Below are 22,941 nucleotides of genomic sequence, written 5' to 3'. Positions count from 1 at the left end.
ACTCGAGGCCCGGAGCCTTCAAGGCCTCCGTGGCCTTCGGGGAGGGAATCTGCACCTTCCTCAGGGCGCCGGTGCTGCCGCTGGTGGGTGAGGCGTTAAAATTGCCCTCCCCCACTGTAAGCGGAAAGGAGGCATCTGTATAAAATGTTCCCCGGCTTTCTGAGGTGTTTTGACAGTGTTTTCCAACACGGTTTTCAAAATGTTTGAGAAGCCCCTCCAAACATTCATGTGAAAAGCTCCTCTGTGGAGAGGGTTTCAGCCAGTTGGCTCACGGCCCAAGGACAGCTCTGGTTGCCAAAATAACCCGCCTGAACGCCCAGGATGAGAATTGCACTGCAAAAAACACAAAACTGAAATTCATTATATATTTCAAGCGGAGTTATTAGGTCTAAAAGAGTGTATTCCTCATCTACGCTGGGCAGTCTGCTCCCACAGAGCAGAGCAAGCTACTTGTGAGTGTGAGACGGAGCAAATCTTTTTAAGATGTATACTTCCCTTTTGATGGTTATATTGGAAAATGTATTCGGCACTTAAAAGATGAAGAAAATGAACCACAGTGTTCTTGGTGAAAATGAAGCATCACACAGATTTAGGAAAGTTTGTCATAAGCATTTATTTAACGTCAACTTGTATAGAGAATGTGTTCTATTTTTCAACAGATAAAGGCAAGAAAGTGTTTGTTTTCCTGTTTGTTTCCGGTAGAGAAAAAAAAAAAAATGTAAAAGTCAAGATTCACCAGATCTGCAAATTTTAAAAAGTTACATGTTCGTAGGGAATGCCTTGAGTGGAAACAAGCTATGAAGACGACACGCAAAGCACCCGAGTCACTGAGGGGATGAGGAATCTCGCACTGAAAATCTTTGGCAGTACTAGAATTTCTTCTGCTAAAACAAACAAATTGTTGCTGAGAATAGGTTTGGGCTGGGTTCTGCAGCCTCCTCCATGATCAGTGAGAGACTGTATCAACTCAAAAGTCTCGGCGAGATTTTTTTATAATATTTGAACTATTTTGATGAGATCTGTGAACATGGACTTCACGTAAAGCAGTTTCTGACTCAGCAGAAAATGAAAGACTTTTGTTATTAACAATATACTCTTCACTTGATATCTAGATTTTCAGTAGTTGTGGGTTTGAGTTTTGGACTTTTTTTTTTTACATGAGCTCTCTTTCTCTGTTGTTAAATATCCGGGGAGATTCACCTCATGATTTCTCTCCTACGTGACCTTGACAAGAAAACAAAATCTAATCACCTTGTAGGAAATGACAAAACAGGTTTACTCGATAAGTTTTGCAGTACAGCTATGAATATGGCACCAGACACTGGAAGGTGAAAGGGCTTGTACTCCATCAAGACTGATCTCGCATCCTCTCGCTAGTATCAGATTTGCTGGTTCTGTGAAAACACGGGTATTTGCACAGCTGAAATACTAAGAAATAGTCTCAGCTCTAGGAGAGGTGGGAGGAAAAAACTGATATTTACAGTTCCAAGGAGATTTCGACTTCCCCTTTCCCTAGCAGTACGGTTTTGTTTTCTGCAAGGTTTCAACTGTTGTAACCAGAACTTTGTGCGCTAGATCGTTTGATCCAAACATCAGGCATGTCTGGTTGGCTGTTTGGTAGCACAACCGGACCTTCGCTGCCTAATCCAAATCGATTTTTCCATGAAGAGCTGTTCTGCTGCGATGCTGCTGGAGAGATATCAAAGACAGTCTCCCTCAGGTCCAGCCGCAGGGTATCTCTCTTCCCATTCAAGTAACCTCTCTCTGTTTGACTGTACGAATCAGACAACTCTAAGACATCAGGACAAGAACTGGCTGATTCAGCAAGCTTTAGGCCTTGCTCAAAATCACTAATCGACGTCTCACTGGAGATGTTGAGCATGTCAAAAGAGCTGCCAAGAGAACAAAGGCATCTGTGAATTTTGTAGATGTCAGCAGCAGGGAGATGGCTGTTGTCTGAGGTATAATCCGACTGCTGCTGGGCAGTGTCACTAGAGCACTGGGATTTATTGAGCTGCCCTTCTTCTTTCATGCCAGCCGGCTGGATGTGGTCCAGCCCAGACCCATCCCAAGCTTTCGGACCGTACTTTCGACATCGACAATCTCGGCAGAGCCTCTCCCTGTGAGTTTCTGCTCCTGAGCTGCTGTGCTTGTACGGAGAGGAAGTTTGCAGGGCAGGACACTGGCACAGGCCAACCTGCTGGTCTCCAAGGGCCTCCTGCAGATTCTGTCTCTCTCTTTCAAGGGAAGGGTGCACGCCTGTTCTGGGGCACCTGTTGTCTTCAACTTGTGTGTCTTCAGAGAGCACTGACGGCCGGTTGGACAGCTTGCTTGTGGAAGTGCTGTTGTCAAAACTGTCGCTGAGTTTTCTGGACAAGGGCTGGAGCTCGTATTGCTCGTTTGCAGTGTTGGACTCCTGGACCTTCCGCAACCGGTTTTGCTTCTCGTTCCCCCCGCAGGCAAAGCTTCCGTTCAGCCCGGAGTCATCAGAATAGTCTTTCATGGTGTGGGCACAAGGCCAAAGGATCTGCCCGCAGTTCTTCTCTGGGCCGAAGAAGCAGCACAGTGACTGGAAGAAGAAGCTGGCAAACCCACAGCTGATACACTTGATCATCATGATGAATATCCCCAACTTCCGATACGCCAGGACCGTCGCAGGCAACATGATGACCCCTGCAGAGAAGAGAGCAGAAGCTGCCATGGCCGTGGCACAGCTCATCTGCTTCAGGGAAAAGGCCACTCGGCTCAGGCGGTCAGAATGGGGGCACAGATGATAGGAGATGCAGTAGTTGACGGTGAAGTCAACGGAGAGACCTACTGCAGCGGAAATGAAGAGAGACTCCACCGCGTTGAGCTGCCACTCCAAGAGAACCAAAAGGCCCACGGTTACCAGGACGGTCCCCGCGATGGCAGTAACAGAGAAGATGCTAAGGAGAACGTTCCAGGTAGTGAGCAGCAGCACCACGAAGGAAATGGCTATGGAGAGCCCCATGACCACCATCGTTTCTGTGCTGAGACTGTGCTGGAGGTTGTATAGCTCTAGTTTACTGGTAAACCATCCATTCTGAAGCCCCACGGGGGCAGTTTTCATTTCCTCTGTTACCCAGAGGTTGATTTCCTCGTAGAACTGTTTGGCTTTGCTGTAGTTGAAGCTATAGTGGTAAATAGTTTGAAACCGCAGCACTAAGGCAGCGAGATTTCCCTCCGCATCAAACCTAAGGCCCAGATCATACGTTTCTGCCTCTTCCCTGCCTTGTTCCAGGAGCATCATTTTGATGCAGTGTAGGAAGACTTCGCTTCCGTAAGGGAAGGAGAACTGGTTGCAGCAAAGGTTGAAGCTGTGGTCTCGCTGGGAGCACTGGCGACTGTCCATCCACCTGAGGAACTCCTCCATGAAGCACACAGTAGATTTCTGCTCTGTGTCAGCATAATAGAAAGTTTTGTTCTTCACTTTTTGGCAGAATTCGAGAAGCCACTTCTGGGCATCAGGGTTTTGGATGGTGAAGGTGACATCTGTCACTAGGGTGCCGTTGCTTTTTGGATTGAAATGGTCCCCGTTATCCACGGGCAGAATGCCCCAGACTATGGTGACAGGCATACGCTGCCCTTCTCCGTGCTCCAGCCTCTCAAACATGAACTGGTGGCAGTACTCGGAATCGTACCTCTCAAAGGGGTGGCTCAGTCTAAACACCTGGACAGACGACGTCTCGAGAGTCGGGAGTTTGAGTTTTGGGTTGGAACAGGAAATGTAGGCACCTCCTATCGCTAAGGCAGCAAACCAGCAGATCCAGATGTACCGAAACTTGATGACCCCGCAAGGCAGAAGCTTTTCAAATAGCAGCTTGGAGGTTTCAGACAGCGTGTTCTGGAGACCCCTGAGAATGTAATGGAGGGAGAGAGCGACTCTCTTATGGCCAGCGTTGTTCCAGTAGTCTTCTGGCTTGTAAACGCAGGTCGTTGCTATGTAGCGCTCATACAGCACAGCCGAAGAAGGAAGCCAAGTCATCATGAATACCAGATTCACCAGCACAGAGGTGCCCATGTAAATAGCAAAGCAGCGGATGGCTATTATATTGCTGATGTAGCTGGCATAGAAGGCAGCACCCGTCGTGAAGCAAGATGCCAGCATGAGATACGCGAAATGGTGCATGGTTTGACTCACCCACTGAGAGAGCCCAGCGGAAGGGTTCTGGTTCTTGCTGAGGTTCCAGAGGTCGAAGAAGACAAAGGTGTGGTTGGCACAAATGCTGCTGAGGATGATGACTGCTGTCAGGTTTACAAAAGGGAAATAGGCGAATCTGAAGGCCACCTTGTACAAGAAGTAGGAGATCATTAAAGAACTGACAACAGCGAGCAGGACCATCAAGGTGATAAAGACTGAGCGTAAATAAAAAGAAATGCTTAGAAAAATAGCTAATATTGCCAGGACTGGATACTTAGTATCCAGTAAAAGGTAGTGCTGGAATAGTTTCTGTTTAAGGCCCAGGTCCATTCCAGTGATAGATGTATAGTTATCAAACAGATCCCAGGATTCAAGATTGTCTAAGTAGATCCCCATCATAGATGCACCTTTCCTTGTAGGCAAAAACAGCAGGCTGTATTTGAGAGACGGCACTTGGTACTCCATCGTCTGGGGACTAAGAAAGTCTCTGTCAACCAAGAAGTGAAGCAGCTGGTAAATGGCATTGAAGCGGGTGCATTTTTCTGGGACTTTAGCGCACTGAGAGTGTTTCTGTCTCACAGTCTCGGGACCTATGCAAGACGGAGTGAGGATCCCTTTGTGGTAGTCTGGAGCACAGGCACGAAGGAGGGCCAGAGTATGGGAGATGTCTCCTTGGGTTATCTCCAAACACGAAGACCTGTTGTACAGGACGGCAATGTAGTTCCCCAGAGACCAGCTTGGGCAGCATTCGTTGGCTTCAGTACGTTGGCAGAGGTCTCTAAAGTGAACGTGTGAGCGTATCTGAAAAACAGGCGAGGCAGCAGCATGTCAGACCCCTCTGCACACTTCATCTTGCAGCCCCACAGTGCTCCCTGCTCCCCTCCAGCTGTGCCAGCCATGGCTCGCCATCCTCGCAGTGATAAATTGCAAATACCAAAGCTACTGAAACATGCTAGCCTTTTGCAAAAATTAAACCCTGTCCATTACTTACATTTTATAACCTCTGATTTGAAAACTTGGATCCTATGGCAAACACAGCCAATCCAATTAAACTTCCCACATGCAAAACTCGCTATCACAATCTCCAGCTCCATTTCAGTAATTAGGTTCTGCTGCCCCAAAGTCTCAGCAGCTTCTGACGGACACCTTTGGCTTCTGGACCAAGCTCTTGTTCAGTGTCCGTTTATTCTTGTTTAATGGCAGCTGCTACTTTGCAGCTGGACTTTAGTGGCAGGTGGAGTCATCCATGTATTGCTAAGTAGGTAAAGTGCTCTGGAGTCCTCTAGGCTGCAACCTGTTCTGTAGCTTACGTTATTTTTGTCTGGCTTCCTTTCAGCTAGAGATGAAAGATTACGACAGTCGGAAAAGAGACAGCATGTGTATATGTTCTTCCTGACATTACTAACCTTGTCTTGTTCGATTTGACACATGGACTGAATAGCTTGCAAGTTCCATAAGCTCCCAGCAGTTGTGGACATAAATACCAGCTGGGAATAGCTCTTTTCTGAAATCAAGAAGAAGAAAAAAAAAAATTAAAAAAAGGATTAGGTAATGAAGAGGAATCAGCCAGGCTGTTTGGAGTAGAATCTCTGTGCATAGGAAAAAAAAAAAAAAAAAAAATATATATATCTCGCTGGCTATATGACTGCTATGGAGGACGCCCTGAAGGGAAGCAGGTCACGGAGACAGTAGCTTGTAGTGAGTGGTAGCATCTGCCTTGTGTGATCTGACCTCTGCTCCCTGCCCGTCTGTCAGCAGCAGCAGAGCAGTGCTGGGGCGTTTTCAAACCACGCTCTCCGTGCCGTCAGCGTGCTTTTAGTGAGCGTTGGCATCTGGTTCTGCACCCCCGTTACAAAGCGAGGGGCTCGAGGTCAGCCAGAAACTCCCAAGGCCCTGAGGGTTTGGTGTTTGACTGGTTTCAGAGGGGGAGCAGAGGCAGGGAAGGGAGTAAAAATATCCACATGCTGTTCCTCTTTCTTCTACTTACTAGTGTCCATTTGGGGCCAAATTTGGGTGTCTTGGAGTTTTCCTCTTTTTTCTCTCCAGTTTTTACTGCCACTTACATTTTTCAAGAAGAAAAGAAGGAACAGAGAGGGAGTGGGAGCAGAGAGGGAGTGGGGCATACAGCATTTCTTCAGGGTATTCACTTTTGATACGGGTAAATGGTGAAAACATTAGTCCTTTTACTGGTGCTTTTAAGGCGAATTTCTAAAGGGGAAAAAGAAGTATGGCAAAAAGTTAGGGAGAAACAACTCTTCTCCAGAATTTCAAACAAGCTTTTTCTGACTGCTCAGTTAGGAAGCACTGGAAGCTCACTATCCAAAAGGCGGCTTAGGTTTCCCAGGGTGGTAGTGTACACGCGGCTTTCTGGGAGCACTTTCAGAACATTTCCCTGTGTCCTAAACCACTTTGGAATTCTGTCTGCTGTTGAGCTCTGGGTGTGTAATACTTACTACCCCATCAAGATTTCACTCACCTGGGGGACCACAAAAGAAACCATCTGCTCCGTAGATTTGTTCCACCATTCTCCGCGTCCTCGCTTCTTGTTCTCCCTGAGCAGCCTTCTGCCCTCTGCTAATGCCAATGTCGTCATAGCTAGCAAGAGATCAGATTATTTGTGTAACTAGAGATCATCTGGCTATGAGTTACGTTCACGGACGAGGCTCTGGTGCCCCACCTAACGCTGCTGCAGCAATAAGGGTTGTCATAGTCTCGAAAGAGCGTTGCTTGGACGGGAGCTTTTCGATATTGGGTTGACTGTGCCCCGTTATAGGGAACTGCATGAGACTGAGTGAGAAAGCGCATCCCCTTGGGCAGACACGCCGAGTCGCCTCTGCGGTCTCTCAAAGGTAAACGGTGACGTAAACGCCTGAAGAGTTTAGTGCCTAATTCCTGGTTTCCCGAATAGGGAGCCCAAGTCCGTTGCAGGCAAACAGACTGAAGTCCCCAGCACCTTGGTCGCTTTTCAGCATATATGTTGTCATTCACATAGATGTCTTGGGCCATTGAATCTATAACCTTACAGCCAACATCTTCCTCACCCTCCCCAAACCAAACTCAAATACCTTTTCTTCTCAGCATAGGGAGAAAGGGAAAAGGTCTTCTTGTAGCCTGTATGGCTCTCTACGTTCCTCCACACAACGAGCTTTCTGCCAATGTCAGTATCTCGTGGCTCGAAACCCTGCAGCCAGGCAAAAAGGTTTTGTCATCAGCTTGTGTTTTAGTTTAGCTTAGCCTTCCTTAATCCTCCTCCTAGGCACAGAAACTGTACAAGATTATTACTGCATCTTGGAGAGATACACAAATTGAATTTTCCCTGGAAATACTGCAGAGCTGATGGGAAAAAAAAAATTTCTCTCCTTTCCTTTCTGGGCAAGGATGGCTACAATTCTCCCTCCCTCATAAGACTGTTCTCCTCCTCTTCGAGCAAAATAGTCACTTACAGAAATGGGAGTAATTTTCCTCTTCCTGGGCAAACTCTAGTCTGTTCTTATTTTCTGAGGATTCTTCCATTAACAAGAGACAGGGATGACTTTCAGAAAAGGTGGGATCTTGCACGGAAACCAGGACCCTGTGCAGCAGTGCTCAGAGCAGGGCAGTCCCTCCACTTCAAGAGCCTCACACGCAGGCTGTAGGAGCCAAAGCCGGATCCTCCCTCCGATCTCCACCCAGCCTAGCTAGGCCTTTTGGGCAACCCCAGCCTCCCAGCAGTGGAAGGGGAGCAAAAGGAGCCATCCCAGTTTGTGCTGGCAGCGCCTCCCCGCACCAGGGTGAGGGCACTAGCGCGAGTCCCCAGCATTGCTGAGCGATGGGCTGGTGGCTGCCGCCAGCATAGGCCGTGCTCTTTCTGTTCTGCCAAAGAAACAGCAGATACTGTGCATTACTCTGACACGGGGTGGCCCTTCCGAAGGAATCTTGCTTTGGTTGCGCCCTGTGAAGATGTGGGTTAAGGACAGCAGATCCCTGATAAACACGGCCATTTTTAGTGGCTTTAATGTCCTCCTTGATTTACTGTCCTGCCTCGCTGCTTCTGTCTGCAGAGAAGGAAGGAATTAAAGGCTCATTTTATATGGCAGAACCAATATATCACAGGTTGGCCCGTGGATTTTCCTTATGTTCAGGTTGACGGATCATCTGTAGGGACTTACCATTAAGGGTTCTGAAAAGTCAGGCAAATTTCCAACAAGCAGGCCCGCCACAGTGCAAACCACCGCCGTCACTGAACACAGCACCAGGACGGCTATGGGCCACTCCGCGATCATTTGAGAGTAACTGGAATCAACGGGAGGAGAAAAGATGCAGCTGTTAAGGCGCTTCTGCTATTAGCACAAAACCTGCTGTTAAACCAATGCAGTGTTAGTAAAAGGAAGTAAAAGAATTAGGTCTTTCTGGTTTGAGCATTTATTTATCGAAAAGCTTAGAGGCTCTAGTACGGCTATTAATGAACATATTATACCTCCAACTGGATGTTTGCAGGCAATTCTAATTAACTCGGGTAATTACATTTTGCCTCCCTCCATTTTCCTGCTTTTTCAATCAGAAATAATAAAAACCAGACTCTCGCATCCTAGGGCAAAATGAAGCTTTAAATATTTAACTTAAAAGATTGCATTTAAAAAGAGCTTCTTCCCTTTTTTTCCCCCATTGTGCAATCTAAGCTGGTAGCTGCCTAACAGTTTGGCCGGCAGATTTTCAGCCTGTGGACTCGGAGAAGTCTTTGGGCCATTCTGAAGGGTCCCCTGAAGGTAACCAACTCAAGCAAGTCCATTGTCATGGTCTAAATTCACTCACTCTACAGGGTCCTGCCTGACTGTTGGGAAATGTATGGACATCTGCACAGCAAAAAAGGATGGAAACCACCGATCCGATGTGTAACCGATGTTAGGATTGCCGGCAGCATTCACCTAGTGGACAAGTGGCTTCTGCATCCGCAGGATAAGTAAATCCCACCCTGATATCGGCCTCAAACCCACCCGCTGAACCTACAACAAGAGCATCTGCAAATGCAGCAGACCAGTTTTCCTTCAGGGCTTGGAGAACACACACCAGCCCCGGGGCCAGGGCTATGCCTGGAATACGTATCAGTGCGGTGTGGTGCCACACGCATTTTTAATGACATTTCTGTACAAACAAAACCCTTCCAGAGAAGCAGTTTGCTCTGGCCAAACTCTTGCCAGTTGCTTTTGTTCTTAAGAGCTGGTCTAAAATTTTCCACCCGAGGTCTATTTTTCTTTTGGGACAAACTGTCTCTCCTATAGGATGATCTATCAAAGTTACCATCCCACAATTTTTTACCAGTGCAGGTTTTACTGCCTCAAAATTTTTGTCTTCCTCAAAAATATCTGTTGAGATATAAGATATTGGAATGGGTTCCTGCTCTGGTTTGGCAGGTTCTAGGTATTTCTTCTGTATTCTGACATATTTCTGAAATAGAAGAAATTCTTTCTTCAAAAATAGTTGACAAATATTTGAGCTTCATGGGGAAGTGAAATATTTATGAACTTTAGAGCGGCTGTGGCAGTGCCTATCAGGTGTAACGTTCCTGCTTGCCTACTCTTTCGCTCCTCTTGCCTCCAACTGCACTGAGTCAAATAATGCAGCTATTTCTCATAATTAGAAATCACCACAAGCCCTTCAAAGAGCCTTTCACGTGGCTTTTGGTCAGGCCCGGTATTTTTTTCAATTTAAGACTGCCTTATCAAGTTTGTCTTCATAGGTGAAGTCTTTACTAGGAAAACAAAGAAAAATTGCCCTTTACACATTAGAGTACCTAATTTCTGGAGGCTGTTTTGGGTCATTCCGTGTCCAATTACCAGAAAAAAAAAAAGAAGAAATAAAAAAAGAATCAGCTGCAGTATGTCATGATGAAAAATACTTACCCAAACCTTCCAGAAAAAATACTTTTAAAAAATCAGCTTTTAAACAGGAGTTGAAAGCAATTGAATTATTTCAATTTCAAGAAATGTATTAAAAATCCTCTGTCTTTTGAAAAGGTGAACTTATTTCGTGGATGGGCTGGCCTCCTGGTTGCCCATCTGGTGGGCCAAGCTGGATTAATCCTATACACACACACACACACACGTACCCATAGGATTATTACATATATATATATGTGAAGCTATCGTCTGGACTAGAGCCAGGCACCCGCCCCCAGAACAGCTATCACGACGGCGTCGCTGGTCGGTAACGCGGGAGGCACTGCTCGGGCAAGCCCGCTGAGGCTTCTCCCAGCCGAGGGGCAGCCCCGAGCCGGGAGCACGCACCTCGCCTCTGAAGCCGGGGCTGCCGGGGCTGCCGCCAGCGCTAACGCTCTGCAGGTCCTAATAGCAGGGTAGGAGAGCAATGATAATGGGGTAGAAGGAAGCTTTTGGTATTCAACATACCTTTTTGGCATCCTGAAAGCTTTGTCATGTCTGCAGACAGGAAAAAAAAAAAAAAAGATGCGTTCATTTATTATTTTCCTACGAAGCACAGTGCTGGGCTGTTAAGGAGCGAGGTAGCCCTTTCAGGGGCTGTAAAGCACCAAGCTGCGGCGTTGCTGCAAGAGCTGCTGGCGCTACATGAATTAGTTTAATGAATAACAGGGTCTTTTCCTCTCCGTTGGCATTTTAACCAAACAGGATGGGAAGACATGTAGTCACTCACTTCTGCCCCTCTAAGAAAACCCTGTAGAAAGTAACGGACATTAGCAATGTAATGCTGTAGAAATTGCACCGCAACTCTATCCATGAAAATCTATCTGCTTTAAGTGCTTTCCTACTGAATTTTTAAATTGTTTCTTGACAAGAGCTTACCTCTCTGTTACATTTCAGCAGCTGGGCTAGCAAAATGCCTATAGATAGTTTTTATTTTCTGTGCGGCTCAGCAAGGATTTTCCAAAAAGGCGGCTCTCCCTTGTTTTCTGGGCCCTTCCAGCCTTCATCCAGTCTAGAGGAGCAGAAGGCCAGCAGAGCTGCTCAAAACATCTTCTGGTTTTAAACATGGTTTCCTTCACAGAGGAGCATTTGCCACTTGTAGGGCTCTCAGGAATGAAATAAAGAAGCCATCCCCAGGGGATCCAAGGTTACGTTTGTTAATGAATCCCTGAGGCCAAGCTTTCCACTGACATCTTAAGAGAAAAGGTGCACCTCGGTGGGTCCCCATCGCCGAAGGACCTTTCATTTTGCTCTCCGTTTCCACTGAAGTGTCCCCTTGAAATACGCCCCAGCCTGGCAAGGCCTTGGGTTGCAACGCAGCTTCCAGCGAACTGCTCCCAGCCGTGGCTTCCTCCTCTCTCCGGAGCCATGCCAAGCTCAGCTCAGCGAGTGCTCCCGCCTCCCTTCACCCTCCTACGCTCTAGGCTTAAACTGGGAGAAGGTCCTGCTGCGCTCTGGTACCCGCCTGGGGCAGATGGCCCTGGGGCCCTGCTCCGTCCCGGGCAGCCGACGGGTGACCCTGTGGCAGCTCATCCTTCCTGGCAGCTTGTTATGGGTGGAAGAAAAGAAGCAACGGAGGAGAGTTCCCCACGGAAGAGTCGCTCTCAGTGGCACGTGTAATAAGTTATATTGTGTTTTCCTCATCACACTAATGCTCCGTAGGTTTGGGAGAGAGGGGAGCAAAGAAAAATCCTCACCAGATTATTAAAGAGAGGTCTCTTTCTGGCAGCACACTGCCCATCCTGTGCTAATTCTCTCACAATAGCTTCTCAAGCAGATTTGCTTGGATTAAAAACCCCATTCCAGCATTATTATGTTATCACTTTTCTGTCTGCTAGTGCTGCACATTCTGCCAGGGATTTGCAATCCAGCTGCATTTCCTACTTAAATAACCTGTTACAGAGAACAGAGTTGACAATTTTGTTGATAGCGTGCAAGCTAAAAAGGATCCAGGCTCCACTCCTCTGGCTGCAATTGCTCTACACTGCAAACAAGCAAATTAAGTCTTCTGTTAATGGCTAGAAAATGAGACCATAAAGGGCTTTTGTGCCTAACCCTGCACCGCTGTGCAAAGGCAAGGAAGGAATCCTCTGCCATCTTTTATCGGACTATGGTGGCTGCTGCTGTGGCAGCACAGGGATCCTGGTCTTTAGTGCCAACAGCGGACTCCAAAAGGCACCCGCAGCGAGGACGGATGGCGCTGGCTGGAAGGGGCGGAGGTTGAGGCTCAGGCTGCGGGGAAGCCCATCGTGCGTGCAGCCTTGCCGCGCTGCCCAGGAGACACCCACCACCCCGGCACGGCACTGGCCGCTCCGCACACAAATGGAGTTTGCCCGATTCTGTCATGGACAATACAGAATTTACACCCTCGTTGCTGTCCAACCTGGAAAACCAAATAATCTTCCCCACTTTTGTATTTCTCACTGCTCAGCTGTAGCCAGTGCTCACCCTCTGCTGCCTCGCCCTTCCAGCACAGGCAGCAGCTTCGGTGGGGGCAGAAAAAGGAATTAACTCTGCTCTTATCACTGAGAAACTCTGCCAAGATAAAGGATTAGCCAGCCGTGTGTCTTGCAGTGCAAGAGGAGAAAATACAAAGATCACAGAAGATGGGCATAATCAGAGCTGCATGATCTAGGAGCGACTGAGCGACCTTGGCTTTATCCAATGGGTCACCTTGAGAAGCAAATCCTGCCTCTCCCTGGTGTGGGAATGGCAGCTCTCTGTACGCTTTCCACAGAGCTGGATCCCTCCCTGCATTTTGGGGCAGCTGCTGTCCCAAACTGAAGAGCAAACCCATGTTTCGTGCATCCCCACTCAGACCCCTCTCGTCCCCTCCGCTTCCCACCGTGAAGCTCAGGAGATGCTTTCTGCAAGCCCCTGAGCCGCTCTCCACATGCCTCCTACCTGACTGTTACGATGTGATGCTGCACCGGCCGTCGCTGCCCGGGGGACCACTGTTTCCAGGGGGTTTCCGAGGCCTCGTGGTGGGAAGGTGGCGCGGGATCACCGCTGGAAAGGTGGGAACACAACATGGGCCTCTCGCCGTGCCCAGGGAGCGGGGGCAGGCCGTAGCTGCCTCGGGGCTCCGGCTGGTTGCAGGGGTAGTACAGGTGGTGCTGCTGCGAGTCCTGGGAGCTCGATGGCACCTGGCCATTGGACTGGGTGGAGACTGGCCCAAGCGTGTGGCTGGAGGAGGGCAGGTGGTCCCCCCCCAGCCCGGGGGATGCAGGAACGGGGCAGTGATGGACCGGGCAGATTCTCTCCCAGGAAGTGCCACTGTAGCTGGGCTCGGTGTTCCCAATCTCTGGCATGGCGAGACAGGTCTGGCAAGGTCCTGCATTCTGTTTTTCTCTGTGAGAGAAAATAACAGTATGGTAAAACAGCAGAGCAGTAGAAAGGCTACACAGGGGAATCGCATCCCGCAGACTGGAGACTCTCACAGGCCTCCCACATAACACAAGGTGCAAACCCTCACCCACGGTTTGCTCTACCAAGAGCCAGTCTCAGGGCTGAGCTGGATTATGCTTTTCCTAAAGCCATCCGTGACTCGCTCAGGGATTACAGCTGATGGAGAATCCATCACATCTTTGTGCATGTTGCTCCAAAATTTTGAAAAATGGGGTAGCATCCTCTCAAACAATTCTCCAAGCTATTTCGCTGTGGAGGGGGCAGGAGACCCTGGCTGCTGACAAGGGTAGGGTCCTAACTCAGGACCACCGAGTGACTACAGAGATCTGGGGAAACGGAAACCAAAGGAGACTGCATGTGAAGAAGACACTCAATTATCTGTGCTTCTTGGGAAGAGGAATTGGATTGCTCTGCAGAAGGACTGGCTCTGCTCCACACTGGGGTAGTAGGAGAGTGAATCATCCCTGGCACTAAAAAGTCTGAGCAGTGAACCTGATGGCTGTGACGGTGTAAAAGGGGCTTCAGCCTCCGGCCTGGCCCATGCCCTAACGGCTCCCACGTCCTGCAGACTCTCCACTGGGCTCCTCAGGATCATTTCAGACAGACATCTCCCAAGGATGTCGGCAACAGATATTATTGGTCTTGGTATGCAGGAAGGGGATGGACTAGGATCTCTCAAGATCTCTTGAAGCTTGACTTTCCTCTGACTGCTCAATTTACAGAGACAAAACATTTGCAGACTTCAGTTCCCAAGTAATGAGGTCTCTGCAGGATACGCTCTCTTGTCGCCGAGGGATTTAAAAAATTATTCTGTTCCTACAGTTCTTGATTTATGGAACCGGAGGGATTTTGCTAGCTTGGAGAAAGTTTGAATAATACTTTGAGGAACTGGTTTAGTCTGCGTGACACGAAAAAACCCTTCACAAACAATAGCCTGAGGTCACACTGACCCCCAAAATGCCTTAGGAATTGCTGTCTCAAGAGATGCAGCTGGTCAAGGTGTCGGAGTTTCAGCAGCACTGTGCGATCTGGAGCTCAGAAAGAAGGCACAGTATGGAAACACCATGCTGTGGTCCTTGTTCAGAGCCCGTGCCATGGTGTCTACAGCTGACTTATGTGTCTTGCCCTAGTGTCTGGCATCGAGGATGAAGAATGACAAATGATTCGGGCCAGCTAGAATCACACAGTGCCTCAAGTCATCAAAGAGTTATGAGTGCTGGAGCAAGACTACAGTGAGATGAACTTTAGCCTGAGGCACCTGATGCCATGTGGGAAAAAATGAAGGCAAAATGTTTGAGCAGGGAATATTTTTGAAAATTGGCAGAGTCCCTCTCATTTCTTTTTCGGACAGCCACAGAAAAAGACAGAATTTTAGCAATTGCAAGTCTCTGGAATTGCACCCAGAGTTGAATGGCATGATATTATCAATGACAAAAGGGATTTGAAGAATACTGTTAGCTCAGTATTGCTTGAAAATTGGTATTTTTTCCAGAAAGAAGGACATACTGGCCTTGGCAGCATTTGCTATGTACTTTCCAACATCAATTGAGTTTATCAACACTGAGAAACTATATTTCATGATTGCACAAAATGGGCTTATTTCATTAAAATCATTACAACAAAGTAATGTTTGTGGTAGCAGTTATACCAGTGCTGGGGTGGAGACTCATGGCACAGACATCACGCTCAGCTTTACTTGCCCAGTGTACCAGTCCAGGGACTAGTAACAAAGAAATCTCGACTGATTAGACACCATCCAATGCTAATTTTAGTTTTTAAGCCAGAAGACAGCTGCAGCGCGGTTACAGACAGGGCTGGCATGTTCATGGGTCCTCATTACAATGGCACTGGCCTCAGAAGCAATAACTGACATTCAAATGCAGATTTTCTGAAGCTCAGGCCATGCAGGAGCGGGGAACTACATGGGCGGTTTTATTTTGGGTCATCAAATTCCTTTGCTGAATATTTTTTGGTAATGGCCAAGGAAGGAGAGAAAAAACGGCAAAATGATACTAAAATAGTATGCAAATACCAGCGTCTGTGTAACTGAGCTGCTCTGCATCCTCGGAGGAGGCCGTACACCCAAAGAGAGCAACGTCAGACAGCGTCCGCGAGACCGTTAACGTTTCCTATGACAATAGATACGCAAAGTGGCTGAAAGAAGTCAAAGTTTGGACTGAAGCAGGTGCCAGAAAGCCAGCAGACGGATGCGTGCACACCCCAGTGAGATAAGCTTGACAGGTTGCTCCCAACAGTTCCAGCACTTGGTTGGAAGCGTAAGACTTGAGCTGGTTCAGCGCAGCAAGAGGCAGTGCTGTCGGCCAAAGCCGGAGCTCCTGTACAGATTGTGACAATGATATCCCATTCACCCGCAGAATTTGTCAAAAGAAATAATATCAACCACATCGCATGACGTCCGTGCTGTCCTGTCACAGATGGATTAGTGGCAGGATTACCCAGACTTTTAAGCGCGTGATTTGTGTTAAAGCTCTAGATAAGGGTAGTTCACAACAGAAGACTACAAATTTGTCACCGGTGTGTATGAATGCAATACATGGGATTATAAATCAAAGGCCAGCAAAGCTGTTCCTAAGATGTAACCTGGGGTCTTGTCGGGACTTGTTACAGCCTTGTCAGAGTCATCCCTGCACTGGGAGGGATTCGGGTCCAGCTGTACTGGTGCAGCACAGGGCAGGCGCACTGCAGACAGACGAAAGAAAGATTACGGTCTGTGGCAGTCAACATATCAAATGACCTCTTTAATTAGTCATTGCCCATCTATACTAATTATGGAACCAGCCTGCCTGGGAGATGCTAGCCACCACATCCCCTACGGCTCCATCGAGATGCAGGGGCAGAGTGTTCGGGAGAGCTGACCTGGAGAGTCCCTCAATCCGCTCTCTCAAGCTTCAAGTGTGGTTCCTCTCCCTCCTCCCAGGTGTCCGGTGGCTGACGTGCAACTGCATCCGATTTGGGGTTTGTAGTTTTGCACTCGTAGTCCTGGGTCACGGAATTTCCATCAGAGAGCTGGGATTGTGGTAGTGTTATGCTGTGGCAAGATCTAGACCTTTTCTCACTCCCTTTTCGATGTCTCTAAGTTACTATTTTCCCCCTACCTTGATCCTGTTGTTTTTTCTAATTTTTGTACACTTTAAATAGGTGATGGCTTCCTACAACGCATAATAATTCAGAGACACTGCTGCACTGACAGCTTGTGCTTTTGGTATTCCCACACCTGTACAATATTTGTGTTCTTTTTTTCCCAAGCAAAACCAAAATTCTTTTTTGTTTAAACTGCTGGATCTGCATAGGCAATTGGTCTGATGGCTGTACTGCCGTGCCCGCCTCATCTGATGGTGAAGAAGTAACGCTGGACAGAACAAAAAGGCTTTCACAAAATGCACTTTGAAGGTGGTCAGGGAGGTGCAGGAAGGACGCAACGAAAAATTCCTCCTCCAAAACCCCCTCAGCTACCACACCTCCCGGTGGGGAAAGCAGACGACAAACTCTTGGATATCGCAGGTTGCCTCCCGTGTTTATGCCCATACGTTAATATATTTGATTCTAATACTTCACGTGAGAGCCCATTCTTCCCGTTTACCATCTTTGCTGTGAAATGCTGTCAAGTTCCGTTCTCCCCCCGCACGTTGTCTCTTAACTCAGTCCCCTGCCTGCTCAGTGACTTCACATTTTGGAGTAACTTTGGCTAGTTCAAATCATTCACTCGTGACTCTTCTTCATTATCCCCTTTTCAGACTAAACAATTACGGTTCTGTCAGTCACCCTCCGGGTATGAGTTGCCTTCTGCTCATCTCTCTCCAGCTCCATGACGATGTGACCTTGGTTATCCAAAATCTCCAGGGAAACCTGGAGCTCGCAAATAATGATTGGTTTGGATAATCACTGCTGGCAGCTCTGCAGAATTCGAGTCTTCACTTGCTACACTCCCAATTAGCCATAGCGCTGGCGGGCTTAACGTTTGATATGCTGAGGTCTGCACCAGAGACGTAGGCTGGTCCTTGTTTGCCTGCAACCATGTTGTTATTACTTTTCCAGGCCTTCAGGACCCTAAACTATGCTAGAAGAATGGTTGTGGAGGAGTTTCTGATACCTGTTTGCTGTCAGGCAGGAGAAGAGGTGGGCAGAGCACCGCGCTGGACTCTGCTTGCCACGCTGACGCTAACGAAGACTAGGAAGACATCAGGGAAGAGAAACATTTTTTGTTAACGTTCATTCCCAGTCTGGGCCGTGTCAGGTATTTGACATCTTTGGGACTGAGTGGGCAGAAATGGTCTCTCAGCCACAGCAAAGCCTACAGAGGCAGCCTGACAGCCTCCGTTTTCTTCTTCAAGCTCAGCTGGATGCAATAAAAGAGATATGGGCAAAGAGAGGACGAGGAGGTACAGGGCATGCGACAGACTGGGCTTAACTGCTCCTGCTACCCATGGCAATGAGTTGCATTTCTCACGCTATTTGCTTCCCCATCTCCCTCCCCGCAGAGCCCAGCAGCCTGCCGTGAAGCTCAGACCCTGCCCCGCAGGACGGGGCTTTAGCTGCCCGCCGGCCGGAGCACCCGGGCCCCGCAGGAGGCTTTGCTGGGAGCACGCTGTGTTGGCTGCCTCCAGCTCCTTCCCCGTCGGGACGGCTGGGAGCTGAGCTCGGGCGGAGGAAGGCTGGCGGGGCAGGGGAATGGCAGCATGCGGCCACCTTCCCTCTCCTCAGCCTCTCCGGTCCTTTGGCACGCTCCCTCCGAGCCACGCAGCGGGAGAGCGCGTGCGTCTCTGAGAGAGGAGAAACGGGCCAAAAATATTCAGCGTTTTGAAGGAATGGCTTCTTTATCGGTCTCCCTAATTCCACCCTCATCCCCGAGACTATTTCTATAAGCACTTCTTTTTTTTAATAGAAAGATTATCTCACCCTTTGCATACTAAGGAGAGGATCAGGAAAGCAGCACTTTGCATATGAAAGGTGGGAAACACCTACCGAGTGAATGGAGCTGTCTGATGCCTGAGTCAAACTGCTTCTCCTGTTGACAGAAGAATCTCAGGGGGGGATCAAAACAAGCGAGAGAAAGGGCAAGAGTCTGTGTCTTGACTACAACCAGAGCCCTTTTTCCCCAGGAACCTTTGCTTAATTAGACATTCAGCACTGCAAAATTTCATTCATAAAAAAAGAAGCTAGTTTTATTTTCTTTCCCTTTTTTTCTTACTCTAGCAGTACAAGCTTTCCAAAACAAAAAAACCAAATCTTTCCGAATTAAAACCATGTGCTATAGGCCAGCTTCCATCTAGATTAACGGCTTTTTCTTTGAGAGCCATAAATGACTTTTTAAGAATGGGTTTTTATAATGGAATTTAAATAGAGGTTTTCTCTTTGAACATACCAGCAGCAAAACAGCAGTGGAGCTCTCGAGAGAAAAGAGCTTCTTTGCTGGTGTTTTCTAAGGAGATCAGAGTGCCCTTTTCCAGAGATCAGGGAAGGAAGGGCCGGGTGCGTGTCGCTCCCACCTCGTCCTCTCGCTCCCCTCTCCTGCTGGCGGGGAGAGGCAGGCGCCTCCTCAGCCATTCGCCTCCTCCTCAGGCTGGGTCACATTCTCGTGCACTGAAAAAATTTCTGCGTAGTTGCTATTTGTTTTGCTTTTTCGGTCTAGCGGCAGGATAGCGCGTATCCTTGAGAAGACCTACAATCTTTTTGTTAATGAGACTCCCGAGTATGTTAAATCGTCATGAAAAATTAATGAGACTGCAAAACTCTGCTTCCCACGTCGTCTGCCAAGAAAGTTTAGTTCTATAATCCTTTCCATTGACTCGTCTGAACAGCCTCACCTGTACCCCGGGCAGCTGCTGCTGCTGTGGGTCCCGGCGTGTGGGACGGGACGCAACCGGGCACCAAGGGCTCCGGGCCCCCACCCTGGCTTCGGTGCCAGAGGAGGCCTGGATGCAGTTTGCTCTGACTACACTGGCAGTGTAAAATCCGCTGGTAATATCATGTTTGCTAAGCCTTGTTTTGAAGAAAAAAGAAATGAAATGAAAAGGGAAAGGAAAAGAAAACACCACCTTGCTATCCCAGTCTGAGGGGCCAGAAGGAAGGCAGTGTTTTCAAGCGTCTGTATCTTTCTGACGATGAATTGAGCACTGATGATGAAGGGCGGTGGCTGGGAGCAGGGGATGGGGAGTACAGAGCTAACCCTTTAGCGGCTACGCGAAGAGCCTTGCGTAAAGAAGCGTTTATGTATCCGCATGCTCGGGAGTGAGAGAGCTATCTTCTTGTACTTTATTGCCATAAATTTTAGTTCCTGAGTGAGCAGCACGAGTGAAATTCAAAATACACCGGTTTCAGATGGCTTAACTCATCTCTAGAACTTACCTCTTCCAGGCTGCAGCATTCATTTCAAAAGACCTGTTTGAATGAGCCAGGATTACTCAGGCAAGCAAAGCTGACAGGGCTTCAGCCACAGCTCTGCCCCCATCGCATGCCCAAGAGCGAAAGCAGTGCTGGATTGTGTAACAGCCCCCCGGCGAGCACCGAGACCCAAAAGCATGCCAGCCCCGGGCTGAGGTCTTCAGAGCTGCCAAAGAGAAGCGACTGCCCCGCTGGCTCCCCAGGCAGGTGGGGATGCCTCCGCACGAATAACCCGTATCAGACAGCGGTGAACCTCTTCGGCTTTTGGAAGGGGTCTGTGTGCCGTTGACCTCGGGATGTGTGCTCTGGTCAAAGAGAATCCGGAGAGCTCGGAAGGTCTGTTGCCTCTGGTCTAACAAATGGCAATGTGCTTGCAAATTTGGGGATGGCTCCTTGCCCGTGATTACGGGCTTGTTGACATTTCCAGAAAGCAGCGATGATTGTGGCTGCCAGCCTGGTTTAAGACACCAGGTAAGGGAGCATATGGCGCAGGGGGGAGAAGATGAGGGCTGCAGGGTTTTATGGAAGAGACCTTTGGGGCGCAAACCGTGCTTGCCCGTAGCCGAGCGCAATGAGGACCCTGCCTGAGACATGCTGAGCGTCACCCACAACGGCTCACCCCTTGCTGCAGAAGGGAGAGCTCACCGTGTTGCAGGATAAAACCTGCCGGGGAGGCCGAGCCAGGCGGTCGCCCACCGCCGCGGTCGGCTCCGCATGGCGTGCCCGGCCCCGGGCGGGGGCGACCGGGGCACCGGGCGGGGGCGACCGGGGCACCGGCCGGGCCGCACGGAGCTGCCAGCCCCCGAGCCGGGGGTGGGCAGTCCGGCGGGCAGCGAGGGGCTCCGCCGGCTCTCTCGGTGGGAGGGCGGGCCACGCCTCGGCGGGGCCGGGGGGCTGCGCCCAGCTCCGCACCCCCGGCCCCGGGAGAACCCCGCTGGCGCCGGCCACCCCCCGCACCCACAGCGCCTTGGGGGCGGCGGCGGGGCGGGCGCTGCCCCCCGCCGGGGCACCGGCTCCGCAGCGCCGGCCCGGCCCCGCCGCCCCGGGCCCGGCCCGGCCCCGCGCCCCGCGCCCCGTCCTACCTGGGCGAGGCGGAGCCGCGGCCCCGGCGCGGCCCCTCCCGCCGCGGCGAGCGCGGCGCGGCCTCCATGGGCGGCGGCGGCGGCGGGCGCTGTCCGCAGCCCGCGGTGCTGAACGCTCCCGGCGCGGCGGCGGCGGCGGCAGCGCCCCGGCGCGGCTCTGCGCGGCGCTTGCGCGGCCGCGGAGGCGGAGGCGGGCCCGGGGCGGGCGGCCAGCGGCCGCGGGGCGGGAGCGCCGAGGGGGCTGCGAGGGGGGCGAGTGGGCACCGAGCCCGGGCCGCCCGGGACCTCCCGCCGCCCCCGGGGCCGGCCGGGAGCGGGTCGAGCCTGCAGGGTGCGGGGCAGGGGCTCCGGGGCACATGGCGGTGCAAGGCAGCAGGGGCTGCTCCGAGCCTGGAGACGGACCAGACCTCTCCGAGCCTGGAGACGGACCCCGAAATCCCCCTCCCATCCCCACCCCGAGCAGCGTGCGTGTCCTGGTGTCTTGCGGGGGTGCGGAGAGGGGGGCTGCAGGTTCAAGCCGCGCACAAACCCCTCTGGGCGGCAGGTCCCGCGTCTCAGCAGGGTTGTGCTTCTGCTTTGGCCCAAGGCGGGGAAAGCTCCCAGAAGCACTCCCGGACCTGCCTGGCAGGTGCGGGGCAGCGTTTTGAAGTGTGTGGGTTCACCCTCTGGATTTTAGCAGCATTACATGAGGAAACAATTTGTTGAAATAGATGGTAGTTTTGAAACAACTGAGCTGAAAGCGCGGAGAACACCGGGAGGTCAGGCACGTTCCCCTCCTGGCAGGGTCCTGCAATCATTGCGTACTGATACCGTGAAACCGCGCTGAGTTGTGTGGTAGCCACACGTGTCCCCACGTGCCGTGGGGAGAGCTTCCCACGGAGCTTGTGGCAGGTGGCTGCGCCTTCCGCGACCTCTCCCACGCCAATGACCGTGACGTTCCTTGCGCTAGGAAGGGCTTGGGCCTTTCTCATGACCGTGGGTATGGCCAGGGGGTGGCAGTGGCCTTCTCCCTTCTCTTCATCCTGTGTGTGGCCACGGTGATGGCTATGACCTTGTCCTTCCTCATGGCCATGCCTGTGGCCCTCACTGTGGCACTGACCTTCTTTCTCATGAGGGTGGCATCCTTTTTGCTTCACATGCTACAGAAAAGCTGAACCAAATTGGAGGGTATTGGACCGGAGAGTATCCTGTAACTCCCGCTAATCCTCTAGCTGCTTAGAATAAGCCCTTCCTGCCTTAATGACTTAAATGCCTGAGACAGTTTAAAGAACAAAAAGCTTTTCCTAATGGCAGGGTGGGTGACTCTCTCCGAGCGCAGGCTGACGCCTCTCCGAACCCAGCGGGAGGGGATTGCCGAGGCCAGGCTGCGGGCAGCGCCGGCGTCCCAGCGCGGTCATCCCTGCTGGGCTGGGCCGTAGGGCACCAGCCTGCTTCTCTGAGCCTTAGCCACGGAAATGTTGCTTGCCTGGTAGGATCAGATACGCCGCGAGGAGCAGCTCCAGAGTAGCTTGTATTATGTGGCCCAGCAGGAAAGACTGAAACCTGGTATCTGCTGAAAAGATTGGCTGGCATTAATGTGATGACAAGGACATGGGTGCTACTTCCTTTTCTTTCTTCCCGATGCTAAATAATAATATGTGCAACAGTAATGATGGTAATAAAGCCACGGGAGCCAAAAGGATGGTGGGAATAGGCTGAATTGCAAACATCCCACCGCTTCTGACAGACAGCCGCATCTTACAGCTTTTCGTTTGGCTCAGCCCGATGTGTGAGCTCCTTGTCTGTGAAGAGGGGGTGATCACACTTCCTCCCTCCCACAGCTTGGCGGGTTTCCTCTGTGGCCTGCAAGGTATTCGACACATGGATTAATTTTATTTTAATCGCCCTTTCTCAGGGACTACAGCAGGGCTCGTGGTCCCAGCTAGCTGCGAAGCGCTGCGCGAGGCCGTCGGTGGGGCTGCGCGCGTCCCCT

At 50.4% G+C, this 22,941-nt stretch overlaps 1 protein-coding gene across 1 annotated transcript; it reads right to left on the bottom strand.

Moving 5' to 3' along the window:
- Positions 1-1,543: 1,543 nt before the first annotated feature.
- Positions 1,544-21,037, bottom strand: DISP2 (dispatched RND transporter family member 2; the record flags this gene model as incomplete). Its single annotated transcript, XM_082317065.1, has 8 exons — positions 1,544-4,963; positions 5,569-5,666; positions 6,639-6,757; positions 7,228-7,343; positions 8,311-8,434; positions 10,546-10,575; positions 12,982-13,428; positions 20,970-21,037. The coding sequence occupies 8 exons, from the start codon at positions 21,035-21,037 to the stop codon at positions 1,544-1,546; spliced, it is 4,422 nt and encodes a 1,473-aa protein (XP_082173191.1).
- Between the last annotated feature and the right edge of the window lie 1,904 nt (positions 21,038-22,941).

The sequence above is a fragment of the Platalea leucorodia genome (genome assembly GCF_965183815.1).
Source record: "Platalea leucorodia genome assembly, chromosome: 7".
Taxonomy (NCBI): domain Eukaryota; kingdom Metazoa; phylum Chordata; class Aves; order Pelecaniformes; family Threskiornithidae; genus Platalea; species Platalea leucorodia.
The sequence above is the reverse complement of the archived record's forward strand: the minus strand, read 5'-3'. Positions and strand labels throughout refer to the sequence as shown.